At 31.6% G+C, this 14693-nt stretch overlaps 1 protein-coding gene across 1 annotated transcript; it reads left to right on the plus strand.

The window, feature by feature from the left end:
* Window positions 1-5667: 5667 nt before the first annotated feature.
* On the plus strand, window positions 5668-6281 carry LOC131630714 (cell wall / vacuolar inhibitor of fructosidase 1-like). Its single transcript, XM_058901464.1, has one exon. It carries the CDS (start codon window positions 5706-5708, stop codon window positions 6222-6224), a length of 519 nt encoding a protein of 172 aa, XP_058757447.1. The 5' UTR covers window positions 5668-5705; the 3' UTR covers window positions 6225-6281.
* Window positions 6282-14693: the final 8412 nt, after the last annotated feature.

Here is a 14693-nt window from a genome sequence, read left to right on the forward strand (position 1 = left end):
CAGCCACTGAAGCGGAGTATATTGCCCTAAATGAAGCTGTGAAAGAAGCAATGTTGCTTGAAGGTTTTGCGAAGGAGCTGAAAGTTCAAGGTCGAGGTATCACTGTTAAATGTGATAGTCAAAGTGCAATACACCTGTCAAAGAATTCAGCCTATCATGAGCGAACTAATCACATTGATGTGAGGCTGCATTTCGTCAGAGAAGTAATCGAGCATGGAGAAGTCCATGTGCTGAAGGTTTCGACTGAGGATAATGCTGCTGATATGATCACAAAGACATTGCCGAGTTGCAAGTTTTTCCACTGTATGCAGTTGAAAAAGCTGCATGAAGAAAGCTAGTTGTTCCTTTGATGTTGTAGAGTTAGATCCAAGGTAGAGATTTGTGAGATAATGGATCGAACTCTAGTAGGGTCGAAGGGTAACTTCTTGGTTTGATAGGATTAAGCATGAAGTCGAAGGTTGTTCACATGCTTGTGTCGAAGATGCTAGGGTTGTTAGCATGTTAAATTAGGTTTTAGTGTTTAAACCCTAATTTGTTAAGTTAGTTTGTTTATTAAGTTGGCTTGTGTAATGGGCCTTGTGGAAAAAGCCCATTAGTTAGTATGTTAGGTTTTATTATAAATAACATACTAGTCTCTCATTATTGCTAAGCTGCAAATCCTAATTTAGGGTGAGAGAGGTTATTTGTTATTCTTGTAAACTTGTAATCTTGTTTTCTAAGAGAAAGTAAAAGAATGGCAGTTATAACCAATTATTGTGTTCTTCTTATCTTCCCTAATTCCTATTATATTTTGTTCTTGACATCGTTTTTCACAACAAATATAATACTCACAGTCCCTTTGAGCAAACAATTCTACCCGATTTAGATATATAAATACCACAACCGCTTGTGACAGGCAAGCAATGAGATAAACAATATGCTTACTTGGAGGCAAAGTGAATGGAAATTTTAAGTTACGTGGTTTTATTTGAAATCTTTTTAAATGTAACTTGCACACTTGTATTGTATTTTAGTCAACTTAAGCATCAAATAAAACGCATCCAAGAATTTCCTTTCGCGCTCTCCATGAAACACTGTGTCATACTAAATTTACATAAAACAAACATAAAATTAAATCTAGACTCACATTACAACTTCTATCTCTTTGACAAGATTAAAAAAAGATAGACGATAATAAACCCTAAATGCAAAATAATTAGAAACAAAAAAATAGAGAAAATAATGCTATAGCTAAAAGGATATACACAAAAAAAGAATGATATATCCAGATACACAAAAGATAACACATGCCAAATAAAAGAAAATTTCTTTGTAGACCCTCCTATAGGATGAACCTCCAGCAAAAACTCAAAAATACCCCTACTTTAGAAATGCATTTCCGAAGTAAAATTTTTTTCCAGATTTTCTCAGTATTCAGAAATGCATCTCCGAAAACATCAAATGGGGGGTGTTTTCGGAGATGCATTTCTGAAAACACCTTTTTCACATTTTTGGGTGTTTTCGGAGATACATCTTCGAAATATGCAAAAATTGTTTTTTGTTTTGTTTTTCTAAACAATGTTCAGTCCCGTATTTTCAATTAAACAACAATGCTTGCAGTAAACAGTGCTTGATATAAATAAAATATAACCCGAATAAAATAAGCGACATATTAACATAAAATACTAATATTATATATACAACTAATAGTGGACGAAAGTGTACGTAAATATCAAGAAATATAAGCCGAATACAATAAAGTCAAAGAAAAATAAACCGGAACCCCCTACTGAGTATGCCTAACCCTAACTCCATAGGACCTCCTCTGCCTCGTATATGCCGCCGCACCACCCGCGTCACCTACCATCCTCTCCACGACTGCAACCGCCTCTGGACCGCCCTGCGCAATGATACCTCAGTCCAATGCTTCCCGCCCAAGCATCTCTATCTGTCGGCATATCGGTAGGAGATCAGTGACATGGTCATCCTCAGCTTGCTGGCTCTCCAAGATCTCCTCATATGCTGGCCTAGAGCTCCGGGAGCGTCGGGTGTCATCAGAGGATGTGTCACCCGATAGAACCATGTCACGTACCCCTCTACATAATACCACTCCTGGGTGGGCTGCATACGCCGATACTCCTCTCGGACCAAATGATGCGCCCATTCCTCAAATATAGCAGTGAGCTCCACTCGGGTAACTGTATCGGGAGCAGCCTCAAACGGTAACCTTGGTATCATATGCACACGTCCAAATTTCCTCATGCACCGCTCCGACAAATACCTCACCATGGTGTTGGCCCCGCATGCCAACTAGCCATAGTATAACGCGATACGGTCGAACGGGACAACAACAGTGTAGTCCCAGAATGGCGTCTAACATATGTCATCGTGAGCTGTGCGGTTGAGGTACCCGCGATATGGTCCCATTGCGTTGTTCCCCCTTTGGAGAACGTATCGGGCGGCCCTGTGCAAAGCGTCATTGTACGCAAGATCAATGGCGAAGCCGTGAATGCGGGGGAAGTAGGAGATGATCCAGCCCTGAAAAACAAAAACGATAATGTATTAAAAATAAATATGAACCATAAATAAATGTGTAACAATTAAAAGGAAAAGTACCGTCAAGAGTGTGGCCGATCCAGTCCACTGCCAGTTCCTCCAGTTGGAGGCTTCATTCAGCTTCTAGTATAGGTATACCAGAATAGCTGACCCCCAGTTCCACTTGTGAATGGTAGTCAGGTCCATGAAGTAGCGGAGGTAGTTCACGTCGACGTAGGTTGAACTCTTGTCCATAAAGAGTGCAATGTCTACCAAGAACATGAACCAACACCGGAGAGCACAGACACGGTGATACTCTGTAAATAGCTCGTCACCCGCTTGCTCGGAGTCGGCCGCCGCCACCAAGTGGTTCTCATACAGCTCTCTCAAGCTGGAGAAATGGATATGGCCCCATTTGTCGCCCGACACTCAAAATCAGCCATGTGTGGGTCCATATCCAGATAGTCGACCATCCACTCGATCGCCTCGACCCTCTGGATACTGGAATGGTGCAGCAGTGTCCCCCTGATTGGCAGGTGGAGTAGACAATGAACATTGTGCAAGGTGATCGTCAACTCCCCAACCGGTAAGTGGAAAGAAGACGTCTCACTATGCCACCGCTCCACGAAAGCCCCCTGCATGCCGTGGCTGATGGTGGTATACCCGGTCATGCATAACCCACCTAGCCCAGAAGCAATCACCACATCATTAAACCATTGCGCCTCTAGTTTAAACAGATCAAAAATCTTCTGCGCGTGGTTCACCATTTTTAGCGTTGCCCTTTCCTGTTACAACAAAAACAAAAAAGTTTGTTAATTAAAGCGTGAAGAAAATGTGAAATTAAAAGCTAAATAAAAAACAGTTAAATAATAAAGTCGGTTAAATTAAAAAAATACCTCTCCCTCCCAGACACGTCGAGCGATGTGCTCGTGGTAGGAAATCAGCACGGAAGTGTCCCTAGGCCCTCTCGAGTAGCCCTCCTCCTCCTCCCCGTGCGGAGGGTCAACATCCGATACCACCTCCTCCTCCTCCTCCCCGTGCCCGCGCTCGACATTAGGTATCACCTCCTCCTCGTCCTCCCGTACCTCCTGTTGGGAAGAAGACACCCGAGCCAGCCTACTCCTCAATCCAAATGAGGAACCAAGCTCATCCATCTGAACGGGTACTCGTACTCTACTCCGTCCATGTGTCGCTGCCAGCTATAACGCTCGCGTCTAGCCGATGCTGTCTGGCTCTCTGTGCCCTGTTTGAGTCGTGCGGGGTTGTTTGCCATTTTCCTGAAAAATTGAATTCCATAAGAATGCGAAACAATCAAGAAAATAAAAAAAACATTTCTGAGTATATTTCGGAAGTACATTTCCGAAACTGGTCAGGGAAGTGTTTTCGGAAATGCACTTCCGAAACCCCCCCTGCGACACCATTTTTGCAGAACTTGAAATCCTTGCCCTAATGCATCAAAATCAAATTTTTACTAATTTCTAACACCCCTAACATATCCAGTGACATATAATAACTTAAATGTACTACATTATACTAATTTCTAACACCCGAATATCAATTTCAATTCTAAATTGAAAGTTTTGAAAACTTACAAATTTGAGGTGTTGTTGGAGGTGCTTTAGAAGTGGTCTATGAGCCTTTGGAGTAGCAAATTGATGGTCTTTGAAGTAGCCTTTGGTGCTTCTGCAAATGCTTGAGTAGTAATATGAGGGTTTGAAATATTTAGGGTAACATGGAAATGGGGGAGACTGTTTTGTTTAAACAGCAAAACGCGCAGTATTTCAAAAATGCATTTCCGAAATGTTGTTTTCGAAAAGGTATTTTCGAAATATTTTTTTTACGTTAAGAAAAGGTGATTTCAGAAATGCATCTCTGAAATCATTCTTTTTTTAAACTTCAGAGATGCATTTCCAAAGTAAAGGGGTATTTAAAGAATTTCAGCGAAGGTGACCAAGAAAGATGGGTCAATAAAATAATTCTCAAAGGCTCTGTTTGGTAAGACATATTTTCGAGCTTATAGCTTATGTCTTATGTCTTATAAGCTCATATGATAATTTAGACTCGTTTGGTAACGGTCTTTTTATCACGAGCTTATAGCTTATTTTACTAACTTATAGCTTATTTTCTAGACGCTATTTTAAATAGCGTTTTAGCTTATGTCTTATAGCTTATTGTTTTTTCTTCCTTTTTTATCCTTATTATTTTAATTAATATCCATTTTAACCCTTCTAATTTATTTTAATTTAAAATAAAATAATTATACATTAAATATCTTTTATGTCATTTTACATTTATAAGTTAATTGAACCGCTAATTTTACCAAACACTTCAATTAGCTTATAAGCTATCAGTCTCAATCATCCGCTATAAGCTATCAACCATCTGTCATCAGCCATCAATCATAAGCTATAAGCTATCAGCTAACTTATCAGTCAACCGCTATTTTTACCAAACAGACCCAAATAAAAAATGCAAGAAACGGCGTGATACACATTGGTTTCTGAATTGAAAGCATGATCTAAGCCCATGGGCCATAAGGCTCAAAAGGCTTCATTTAAAAATTGATTGTTTAATTTCTTAAAAAACTAAATTAAAATGATTAATTGTTAAATAATAATATATCATAAAAATATTAAACTTGAATTTATTCTATAAAAATATTATTAATTAAATTAAATTATATTTTATTTAAATAAAATTATTTACATTATTATTAAAAATATTAATTAATAATTTTTTTATTCCACTCATGTCACTTCACTAAAAATAAATAATGTATGCTAATCATTCCTGCCATATATACAAAATTGGAGGGGATAAAAAATCTACAAAAAAAATATAGTTGAACGACCATAAAACTGAATTCTTTTAAAGAGGAATTAAAAAGTTAAAAATAAGTAAATAGAAAGACCAATGTAATCATATTCTTTTATATACTTTAAGTAAAAACTATTTAAAAAAAACTTTGACTGAAAATAAATCATTTTATTTTAAATAATAAATTTAATATAAAAATGAAAAATTAAATGATAAATATTGACTAAAATGAATAGCTAAGTTAAGACTAATTTAACAAAGCAATAAAAAGGTCCCATTATAAAAAGGTGTAGTTGTTAGTTTCATTTTCATTCATTCTCTTTTGATTTAGAAAACTTGTGTTGTTTACTTTTCTCATTCTAAAAAACTTTACTATGGTGAAGTCATTGTTATTATTCGTTCTCATCTTGTGTACCACTCTTGTTGCAACTCACTCTCGAGTTATTCAACCAAACGGTGCTAATATTGTACAACAAACTTGCAGTATGACCCCAAATCCTGCACTATGCATTCAATACCTAAATACTGACCCAAAAAGCTCCACCTCAGATGTCAATGGTTTAGCACAAATCATGTTTGATGTACTAAAGCTTAAAGCAAACATTGCCATTGGCAAAATCAATCAACTTACTAGAAGTATTCCTACAAAACAAAATGATGCAGTTTTGTCTTGTATTATTAGTTACCGTTCAATTTTGGTTGATGTTTGGCTATCAACTCAAGCTTTGCAAGATGGAAACCCAAATTTTGCAGTACATAATGCAGAATATGCTGCTTCTGATGTCAATGATTGTGAGAATGCCTTCTCTGGAAAATCACCACTCACAGCTGAAAACAATGTAGTGCGTGATGCATCTGTCATAACATCGGCTATTTGTAAATTATTGCTCTAATTTGTTTAATCAAAATATTTTAATTAATTATTTATTTTTTAAGATATGTTTGAATTGATGGAATGAAATAGAATTAATAATGGAATGAAGCAGTAATATTATATCTTATACTCATGTCTTCTTCTATACATATCAGTTTATTATAACAAATTTATTTTACGTATTTTTTATTTTAATATAAAATGCTAATCTCCTTTTTTATGTATTCTACTTATAATATGAAGAATAAAAAATTCTCAATTTTGTATGTATATTATGAAAAGGCTTTGTAGTTAAGTGGATCACGATTTTGTAAAAAAATCAATCAATTGATTCTTCGTATCCACATATTAAAAAACAACACCGCTCTTTTCAGTATGCTCTCTCAAGAAGTGGTGTCAAATCTCTATATGTTTAGTGCTTGAATGTAGCACGAGATTCTTAGCAAGAATTACTAAGCCACACTCGCTGCCCTTGGCAAACCAAAGACCATGAATCAAGGTTTTATTAAGATACCTCAAAAATGTTTTGTCGATCTTAAAGTGAAATTCCCTATGTTACACTTGAGATTGAGCACACGTGCACACCCTAAACATAATATAGTACCTACTCGTGGTTAAATAGATTAAAGATGCTACAATACCTCTATATTTGGTAACATTGATCTCAATGCTTTGCTCATCTTTATCTATCAGCACACTTAAAGCCATGGGAGTAAATTTTTTTAATCATTTATATCATATTTCTTTAGGAGCTCCACGCAATACTCCGTCCTTCTGATGAACGCGCCAATCTCTGCATGCTTAATTTACAATCCCGAAAATAGTTGAGCCCGCCCATCAATGACATTTCAAACATTCCCCGCATGATATTAGAGAACTCTCTATATAACGGCTCGTCAATGGAGAAAATATAATATCATCAACATATATCTGAACTAAGAAGATATGCAATTTCTCATGATTGGATTTTTTAACGAGAAAAACCATTCAATGCAAAACGAATTTAATAAAAAATAAATGCATCAACAGATATCAAAATGATTATTTTTATGCAAATGAAAAAAATTATTTTGATTTAGATAAAATGAAGTAATGAATAATCAAGATGAAAATAATTTGATATGCACATATAAAACAAGCAAATGATCACACATGGGAAACATATCAAACATAATAGTAACTAAAATGAATCATGCACACAACAAAAAGATCAATATCTGCATGTATGATTTACAATCTAGGAAATAGTTGAGCACGCCCATCAATGGAATTTCAAACCTTCCCCGCATGATACTAGATAACTCTCTATATAATGACTCGTCAATGGAGAAAATATAATATCATCAACATGTATCTAAACTAAGAATATATGCAGTTTCTTATGATTGAAATTTTTAATGAAAAAAATTCAACGCAAAAAGAATTTAATAAAAAAATGAATGCATCAACATATATCAAGATGATTTTTTTATGCGGATGAAAAAAATAATTTTGATCTAGATAAAATAAAGTAATGAACAATCAAGATGAAAATAATGTGATATGCGCATATAAAACAATCAAATGATCACACATGGAAAATATATCAAACATAATAATAAATAAAATGAATCATGCACACAACAACAAAAATTAATGAGAGTCGCATGTTCATACCCATTATATTGATCTAGGACTTAAATTGAGCACAAGTAAAATCAGTAAACAACAAAACTTATAAAGCAAAATCACAATACTATAAAAATTGTGATTGGATACATCTTCCTTTACATGTTTGAGGAGAAAATCTCATACACTCCTTAATAAGATATCAAGTAAAGAGGAATGACACATGTTCTGATTATCTTTTCTCGTGTCTTATCATTAAACGATGATCAGTTAATTAGTTGCTTGAACTTATTCTTTGACAAAATTGGATAACTGAGTTAACATTCGACAATAATTTGTCTCTCTAAGAGACTTAATACTTTTATTTTTCTCATATTCTTGTTGAACAATTAAAAAAACACCTACATTTTCGTTTTCCTTCACAATGTCCTTAGAAGAGTAGATCTCCAAGGAAATGCTTTTAGTTTTCTTTAATAATCCTTTTCTATTTATTTTTATTAACTTAAAAGATATGCTTTATGATAATTCATCTTCACATTCTCTCTTTGTTGTTCTTGATGTTTTCTCACACTTTGCTTTTTTCTTCTTGTTGTGATGTTCTTTTTGCTCTCTAATTACAAATTGTTAACTTCTCCTTCAATCTCTTGTAATATGTCTTTTGATATCCCGTTCGTCACTTTTTCCAAACTTCCAAGCCCTCTTATGATAAGCAAATAAATATATCCATTGTAGGGTAAATCTAGAATCTCTTGTACTGGATGTACACATGACATATATACTTCTTCTTGTCTTTATCATCTAGTCAGAGGCTTCTAGTACAAGTTGTTGAAGCTTGAGAAGAGTTTAGAGCTTGACTTTAGATATTGGTGTAAAATAGGACTTCAGAGTCTATAAGTTTAGAGTCCTAAGACTTCAGATGCAATTTTGGGCATACTTCAGAATCTTGAGATATCAGAGTTTGAAATGTAGAGTCTATCTCAAAGTCCTTTAGAATAAATTCTTATAGCAGCTTTGATTCGACAACCCAGATGCTTGACTTTTAGTTAAGCATGCCTTTTGATCTTTCTTGATTTAGAGTGCATATTTATTTCATAGTTTGCTTCGAATTTGCTAATCTTCAGATTTTGCTAAGGCCAGACTTTAGATGTGCCTTGTTCAGAGTCTGCTTCATCCATGCTTGATAACTCCAGAGTCAAAATATGATTTCTATTGACTTGCACACTTAACAACATAGTTAGAGTAAAAATTGTTCTCTATACATTGTATACTTTATTGTCAAGCTTATTACAACACATATAACCATGAAATATGGATCTATGTGCTTGTAGGTTTAAAGTTGATGGTCCCGATGTTGAGAAGTTTCTTGATGCTTTAATGACAACAACATTGATGAAAGTATAATTTGGTGGTGATATCTTTCCAACTCTTTGATGATGGTGATTAAATTGAATATATATATATATATATATATATATATATATATATATATATATATATATATATATATATATATATATATATATATATCAAGGCTCATCCAATAGAAGATTGAAGGTTTTAGTGAAGTACTTATATGATTTGAATATCTTAAAAATAACTTGAAAGTGTTAGTGTTGTGAAAGGGAGGAGGTGCGAATGCTCTCCTGGTCTGTCTGTTTGAGTGACCAGAGTCTAGTGAAAGTAAGAGAGTAACACCTAAAATACTAAGACAAATCACACACACAAAAACACAAAATACCTTTAAGGTTTCTTTTAACTTAACGAAATCAGCTTAAAATGTTTTTAAGTTCTAGCCAGTTAATTACATGGCCAGTCTGCTTTATTAGAAGAATTATTTTCAAAATGTAAAATTGATTAGAAGATGATGCCTTATCGAGTCTATAAATTGTTATTATATATATAAATATGTGTGTGTGCGCGTGTGTGTTCCATTGCAGAACAATAAATGGAATTAGGATCGATGATCACAATGGATTTGAGTTTCCAATACGTTGGAGAGGGGATGAGTTGCAAGGTTAGTACTCCAATGCCCAAGTCTGTATGTGATGGAGAAGAGTGAATTGAAATTGAAAAAGTGAAACTGACGCGCTTTCTATATAATGGATAGAAAATAACAACCTGTTATTTGTTAGGCATGAACCATAGATAGTTGTCATCCTATGTACTTATCCATATGGTAGCTATAACTCGGTGGGAGAACTGACTTTAAAATATGCGAATAGTAAAGAGTCGCCACCGACTTTTATTTTATCCAATTTTTAGAAAAGGTATAAAAGTATAGGAAAGACCTAAAAAAGAGTTTGAGTTCGGGGGGTAAGTTAATAAAAGGGAAGGTGTTAGCACCCTTTTCATCCATAGTTATCTACGGGCTCTTAATTGCTTAGCTCACTTATTTTTTCTTGATTTGTTTGAAAGTGTAGTGTATGTAGAAAATATTTAGAGTGCCATTAGTAAGGCATACTTTGTAATGATTCTTGTGCGAATGTATACAAAGTGTTTCTGAAAATATTTTGAAAAAAGAATGAGGTGTGAAAAGCATTTGTTGGTTTGAATTTTTGTGAGAAAGCTTTTAAGAGTTACTTACCCCTAATGTTTGGTCTTTCTTATTCTTTTCCTTTCGTTTTAAGGGAAAGAGACTATCCATACAATTGGTTAGTAGGAAGTCTTTTCATTGGATGTTTAAGGGACATCGAAGGGTTATCTATGGTCATTGAAAGCAACATGGTAGAGATACTTTAGCAATTTAAAGGGACTATCATCATTTTTCCAAAGGGACTCTGAGGGACAAGATCATTTATTCGAAGGCAACATCGAAGGGACATCGAGGAACTATGATCTTTCTTTGAAGGGACTATGATGATGTGTTTCAGGGTCATCTTTTGCTAAAGTACCTCTACATTCGAGGGACATGACCATTATATCGAGAAGGCAACAAAGAGAGGATACCTTAAAGGTGTAAATGTTCAAGTGTGTTGTATTCAGTTATTATTTTTTTTTATCTTGAAATTAAGGTTAGCTATGTTCAATTTTAGTCTTACCATACAATCCTATTAACATACATCTAACAGTTAAATAGCAGTCATAAGGGGTACAGAAAGTAAAGGGGGGAATGTAAATCCTAATTACTATTACAAGGCTTTGGGACAGATACATAATCAGAAAAACCTTGCAGAAAAATAAAGTGCGGAAAGTAAAATCCTAGTTAGACTATTACAAACTATAGACAGTTACATGATAATAAAAAGTGCGAGGAAATTTAAATTACAAGGCTACGTATCCTAATACAAAATTTCTATGAATGTTTGAACAACCAAGAAATTAAACCGGGAGAAATTGGGAAGAAGAATAGGGTTAGTAGCTTAATTAATTTGAAATTAGTAAGAGAATAATTTGTAACTTATAAACAAATGTTAATTTAAAATTAAGTCCTAAAATTCTAAATTGATTAAAATAAACCTAATTCTAAGTTAATTTTATTAAAAAGAAATTAAATTTAGTTAATTAAGTTAATGATAAAAAGACTTTTAATTTTAATGTTAGTTAATTTTATTTACAAAAATCGATTTAATTAAATAAAAGCATGTTTTTGTATTTTTATTTTATTTTAAAAAAAGGGAATTTAAATGACAAAAATAAATATATATTAAATTTAATTCAAAATTAATTAATTAGAAAATAAATATTTCCATGGTAAAAGAAACTTATGATTTTTAATTGATTGGAAGTTAATTAAAAAAGGAATTATAAAGAGAAAACATTTTTTTAAAAGAAATAATGAAAAAGAAAAGAAAAAAGAGAGGATGGGTTGCGCATGTGGGACAACAAAAATCGATGCAGTTCATGTCGGCAGAGGGTGTCGGTACAAAGGAGAAGCCGAGCCGAATCGGAAGAAGTCTATTTTCTAATGGCAATCTTCTGTATCTGCAAAACAAAATATTAAGATTTTTTCTTTACCCACCTCCCTATGGGGGTCACCCCAGCGAAAAATCCATTTTACCCCGTTTCAGAAATGCAGTTCCAAAATATTATTTTTTTCAAAATTTTTTCAGACTTCGGAAGTGCATTTCCGAAATAATCCCAAAAATTGAGATTTTGACTAATTCGGAGATGCATCTCCGAAACAACAAAAAAAAATCTTAAAAAATCTCAAAAATTAATTTTAGGATATTAATTAATTCACATATTATAAATTTGATATAATTTATGAGTAATGAATAATAATAATTATATATTTTGATATAATTTATGAGTTATGAATAATAGTTATTATATATTTCTATCCTGATTCATATTTTAAAATTTAAAATAATTTTAATTAAAAAATTAAAATAATTTGACTTACAAAATAAGTTATAATTTTTTATTTATATATTTATAATAATTGTTATATATTTATAAAAAATATAAAAAAATGAGTGTTTTAATTTATATATTTATATAATAATTATAATAATTATTATATATTTATAAAATTTATTATATATTATATATTTATATATTTATATAATAATTATAAAAATGAGTGTTTTAATTTATAATAATTATTATATATTTATATATTTATATAATAATTATTATATATTTATATATTATATATTTATATATTTCACTTACAAAATTAATAATTATGATTATATATTTATATATTTCTACTCTGATTCATAATTAAAAATGAGTTATAATTTTTTATTTAGTTTAAAAAAATTAAAAAAAGATTTAATTTTAATTTTATTTAATGAATAAATTTTATACTTAATTTTATATAATTCAAAATTTACTTATGAAATTAAGATGTTTTTGATTTATATAAGTTAGTAAAATAATTTTTAACTTTAAAATTGTTTAGGAAATTTTGATTCACCTTAATTTTATTGATTTACCTTAATTTTATTGATTCACTTTTATTTTATACCTATTAATTGTATTGATTCACTTTGATTTTAATTTTTTAATAATTATTGAATTATTTCGGAAGTGTATATCCGAAACATTCCAAGACCAATTTAGTCTTGGAATATTTCGGATATGCATCTCCGAAAACTCAAAAAAAGGGGTGTTTTCGGAAATGCATCTCCGAAAACACCTTTTTTTTTCGTGTTTTCGGAAGTGCATTTCCGAAAACACCTTCTTTTTTCCAATAAAAGTACGTTTTCGGAAATGTATTTTCGAAACAAGAGGTATTTGGATAAATTCGCCAGAAGTGGGTAAGAAGGTTAGGAGGTGGGTAAAGAAATTTTCAATATTAACTAAAAACAATTTTTGGGTAAGAAGGTTAGGAGGTGGGTAAAGAAATTTTCAATATTAACTAGAAACAATTTTTTATTGTCATTGTTAGTAACAAGAAAATAGTAGTTGTGATATTTGTAGTTTGTGGTGGAAGAGAGTATTATTAATGCTAATTTATGGAAAGTTGTTGTTTCTCAGGAAAAACAAAACCAATGTGTACGAATGGGAAAATTGGTTGATGAAATTGAATAGTGTTTGGCACATCAATATGAAAGGCTACTTTTACCAAGACAAAGGTTTGCAAAATGAACATGATTATTTGGGGAAATCGTGGTATGGTTTGAAAGGTTTGAAAATATTAATGGTGTAATTGGGTAAGGATTAGAACCTTAGTGCTACAGGTTCTGGATTTTTAAGTTTTTGTGGTAATATATACATGGACAATGATTTGTGTGTTATTGAGAAAGCCAAAAGAAATAAGACTTTAGGTTAGAGATAGATGTACAAAGGTTTGTGTGAATTCTATGGAATATAGGCCAGTTTGTTTCAGTTTTAAAAAATGGATTTTTTTTTTGTATTTTTGAAAATAGATTTTTTAAAATCGTTTTTCAAAATATTACAAGTTTTTTATATTCGTTTTTTCTAAAATGAAACACTTAATTTGACATCGTATAACATAAATATATATAATTGAAGACCAAAGCTTAGTCAAAATCATAATTTTTTCAAAAAATTGTATTTCAAAAATGATTTTTATGAAAATCTATTTGAAATAGCTTCAAAAATAAGTGATGTTTTGAAATTTTGATATCCAAATTTTTTCTCCATAAATAGATGAAATACCTAAAATCACATTTTAAGAATAACTATTCAAACAGATTTTTCATTTGAAGTTTTTATAAAAAGTTTCTTTGTAAAAAAAATTTCGCAAAATTTAATAACACTATAAAAATCATTTTTAAAAAATCCAAAACAAACGAGCTTTATGTACACCATGTTTGATAAAAAAAATATAAGTTTTTGTTTTGTGAGATGTTTATACGTATGAATAAGGGTTAGAATTGTGTATGGCTTTTTTGTACCTCTCCCCCTATTGTCCTCTTGGTTCATCTCTTCTTATAGTGACATGAAAATGCTCAATATAGAATTTGGACAAGTCAATTTACTCACATCAAGACCTTTGTCTATCCAATTAATTTTTTTCAATTTTTTATGATTCTTGCTTGAGCTTGTTTTGGAATGTTTGAGAATTTCTTTTTGTTATTATTATTATTTTTTTTTGGTATATTTGTGAATATAAAGTGAAAAAGATAAAAAAGAAAACATTTTTTTTAAATAATAAATAAAGAAATACGAAAATGATATTTAAATATTAAAAAAACATTTTTTTTTGTGTTTTTTGAATAAAAAGTGAAATAAAGTTAGAGCTAAGGTTAAAAACAAAAGAAAAGGGAAAAAGTTAGGAATAGGATTCGAACCCGTGTGACCTTGTACTTGCAAACCTTACCTCCTTACCAATTGTGCTATACTATTTATTCAAAATAAAAAGTCAATTGAAAGTGTATGAAGCATCGACCATCATTTTTCTATTTATTAAAATATAAATAATTTAAGAGTAAAATATTATATTTTAAAATAGACTTTAAATCAAATA

This window comes from Vicia villosa, linkage group LG1, assembly GCF_029867415.1.
Source record: "Vicia villosa cultivar HV-30 ecotype Madison, WI linkage group LG1, Vvil1.0, whole genome shotgun sequence".
NCBI classification, from domain to species: domain Eukaryota; kingdom Viridiplantae; phylum Streptophyta; class Magnoliopsida; order Fabales; family Fabaceae; genus Vicia; species Vicia villosa.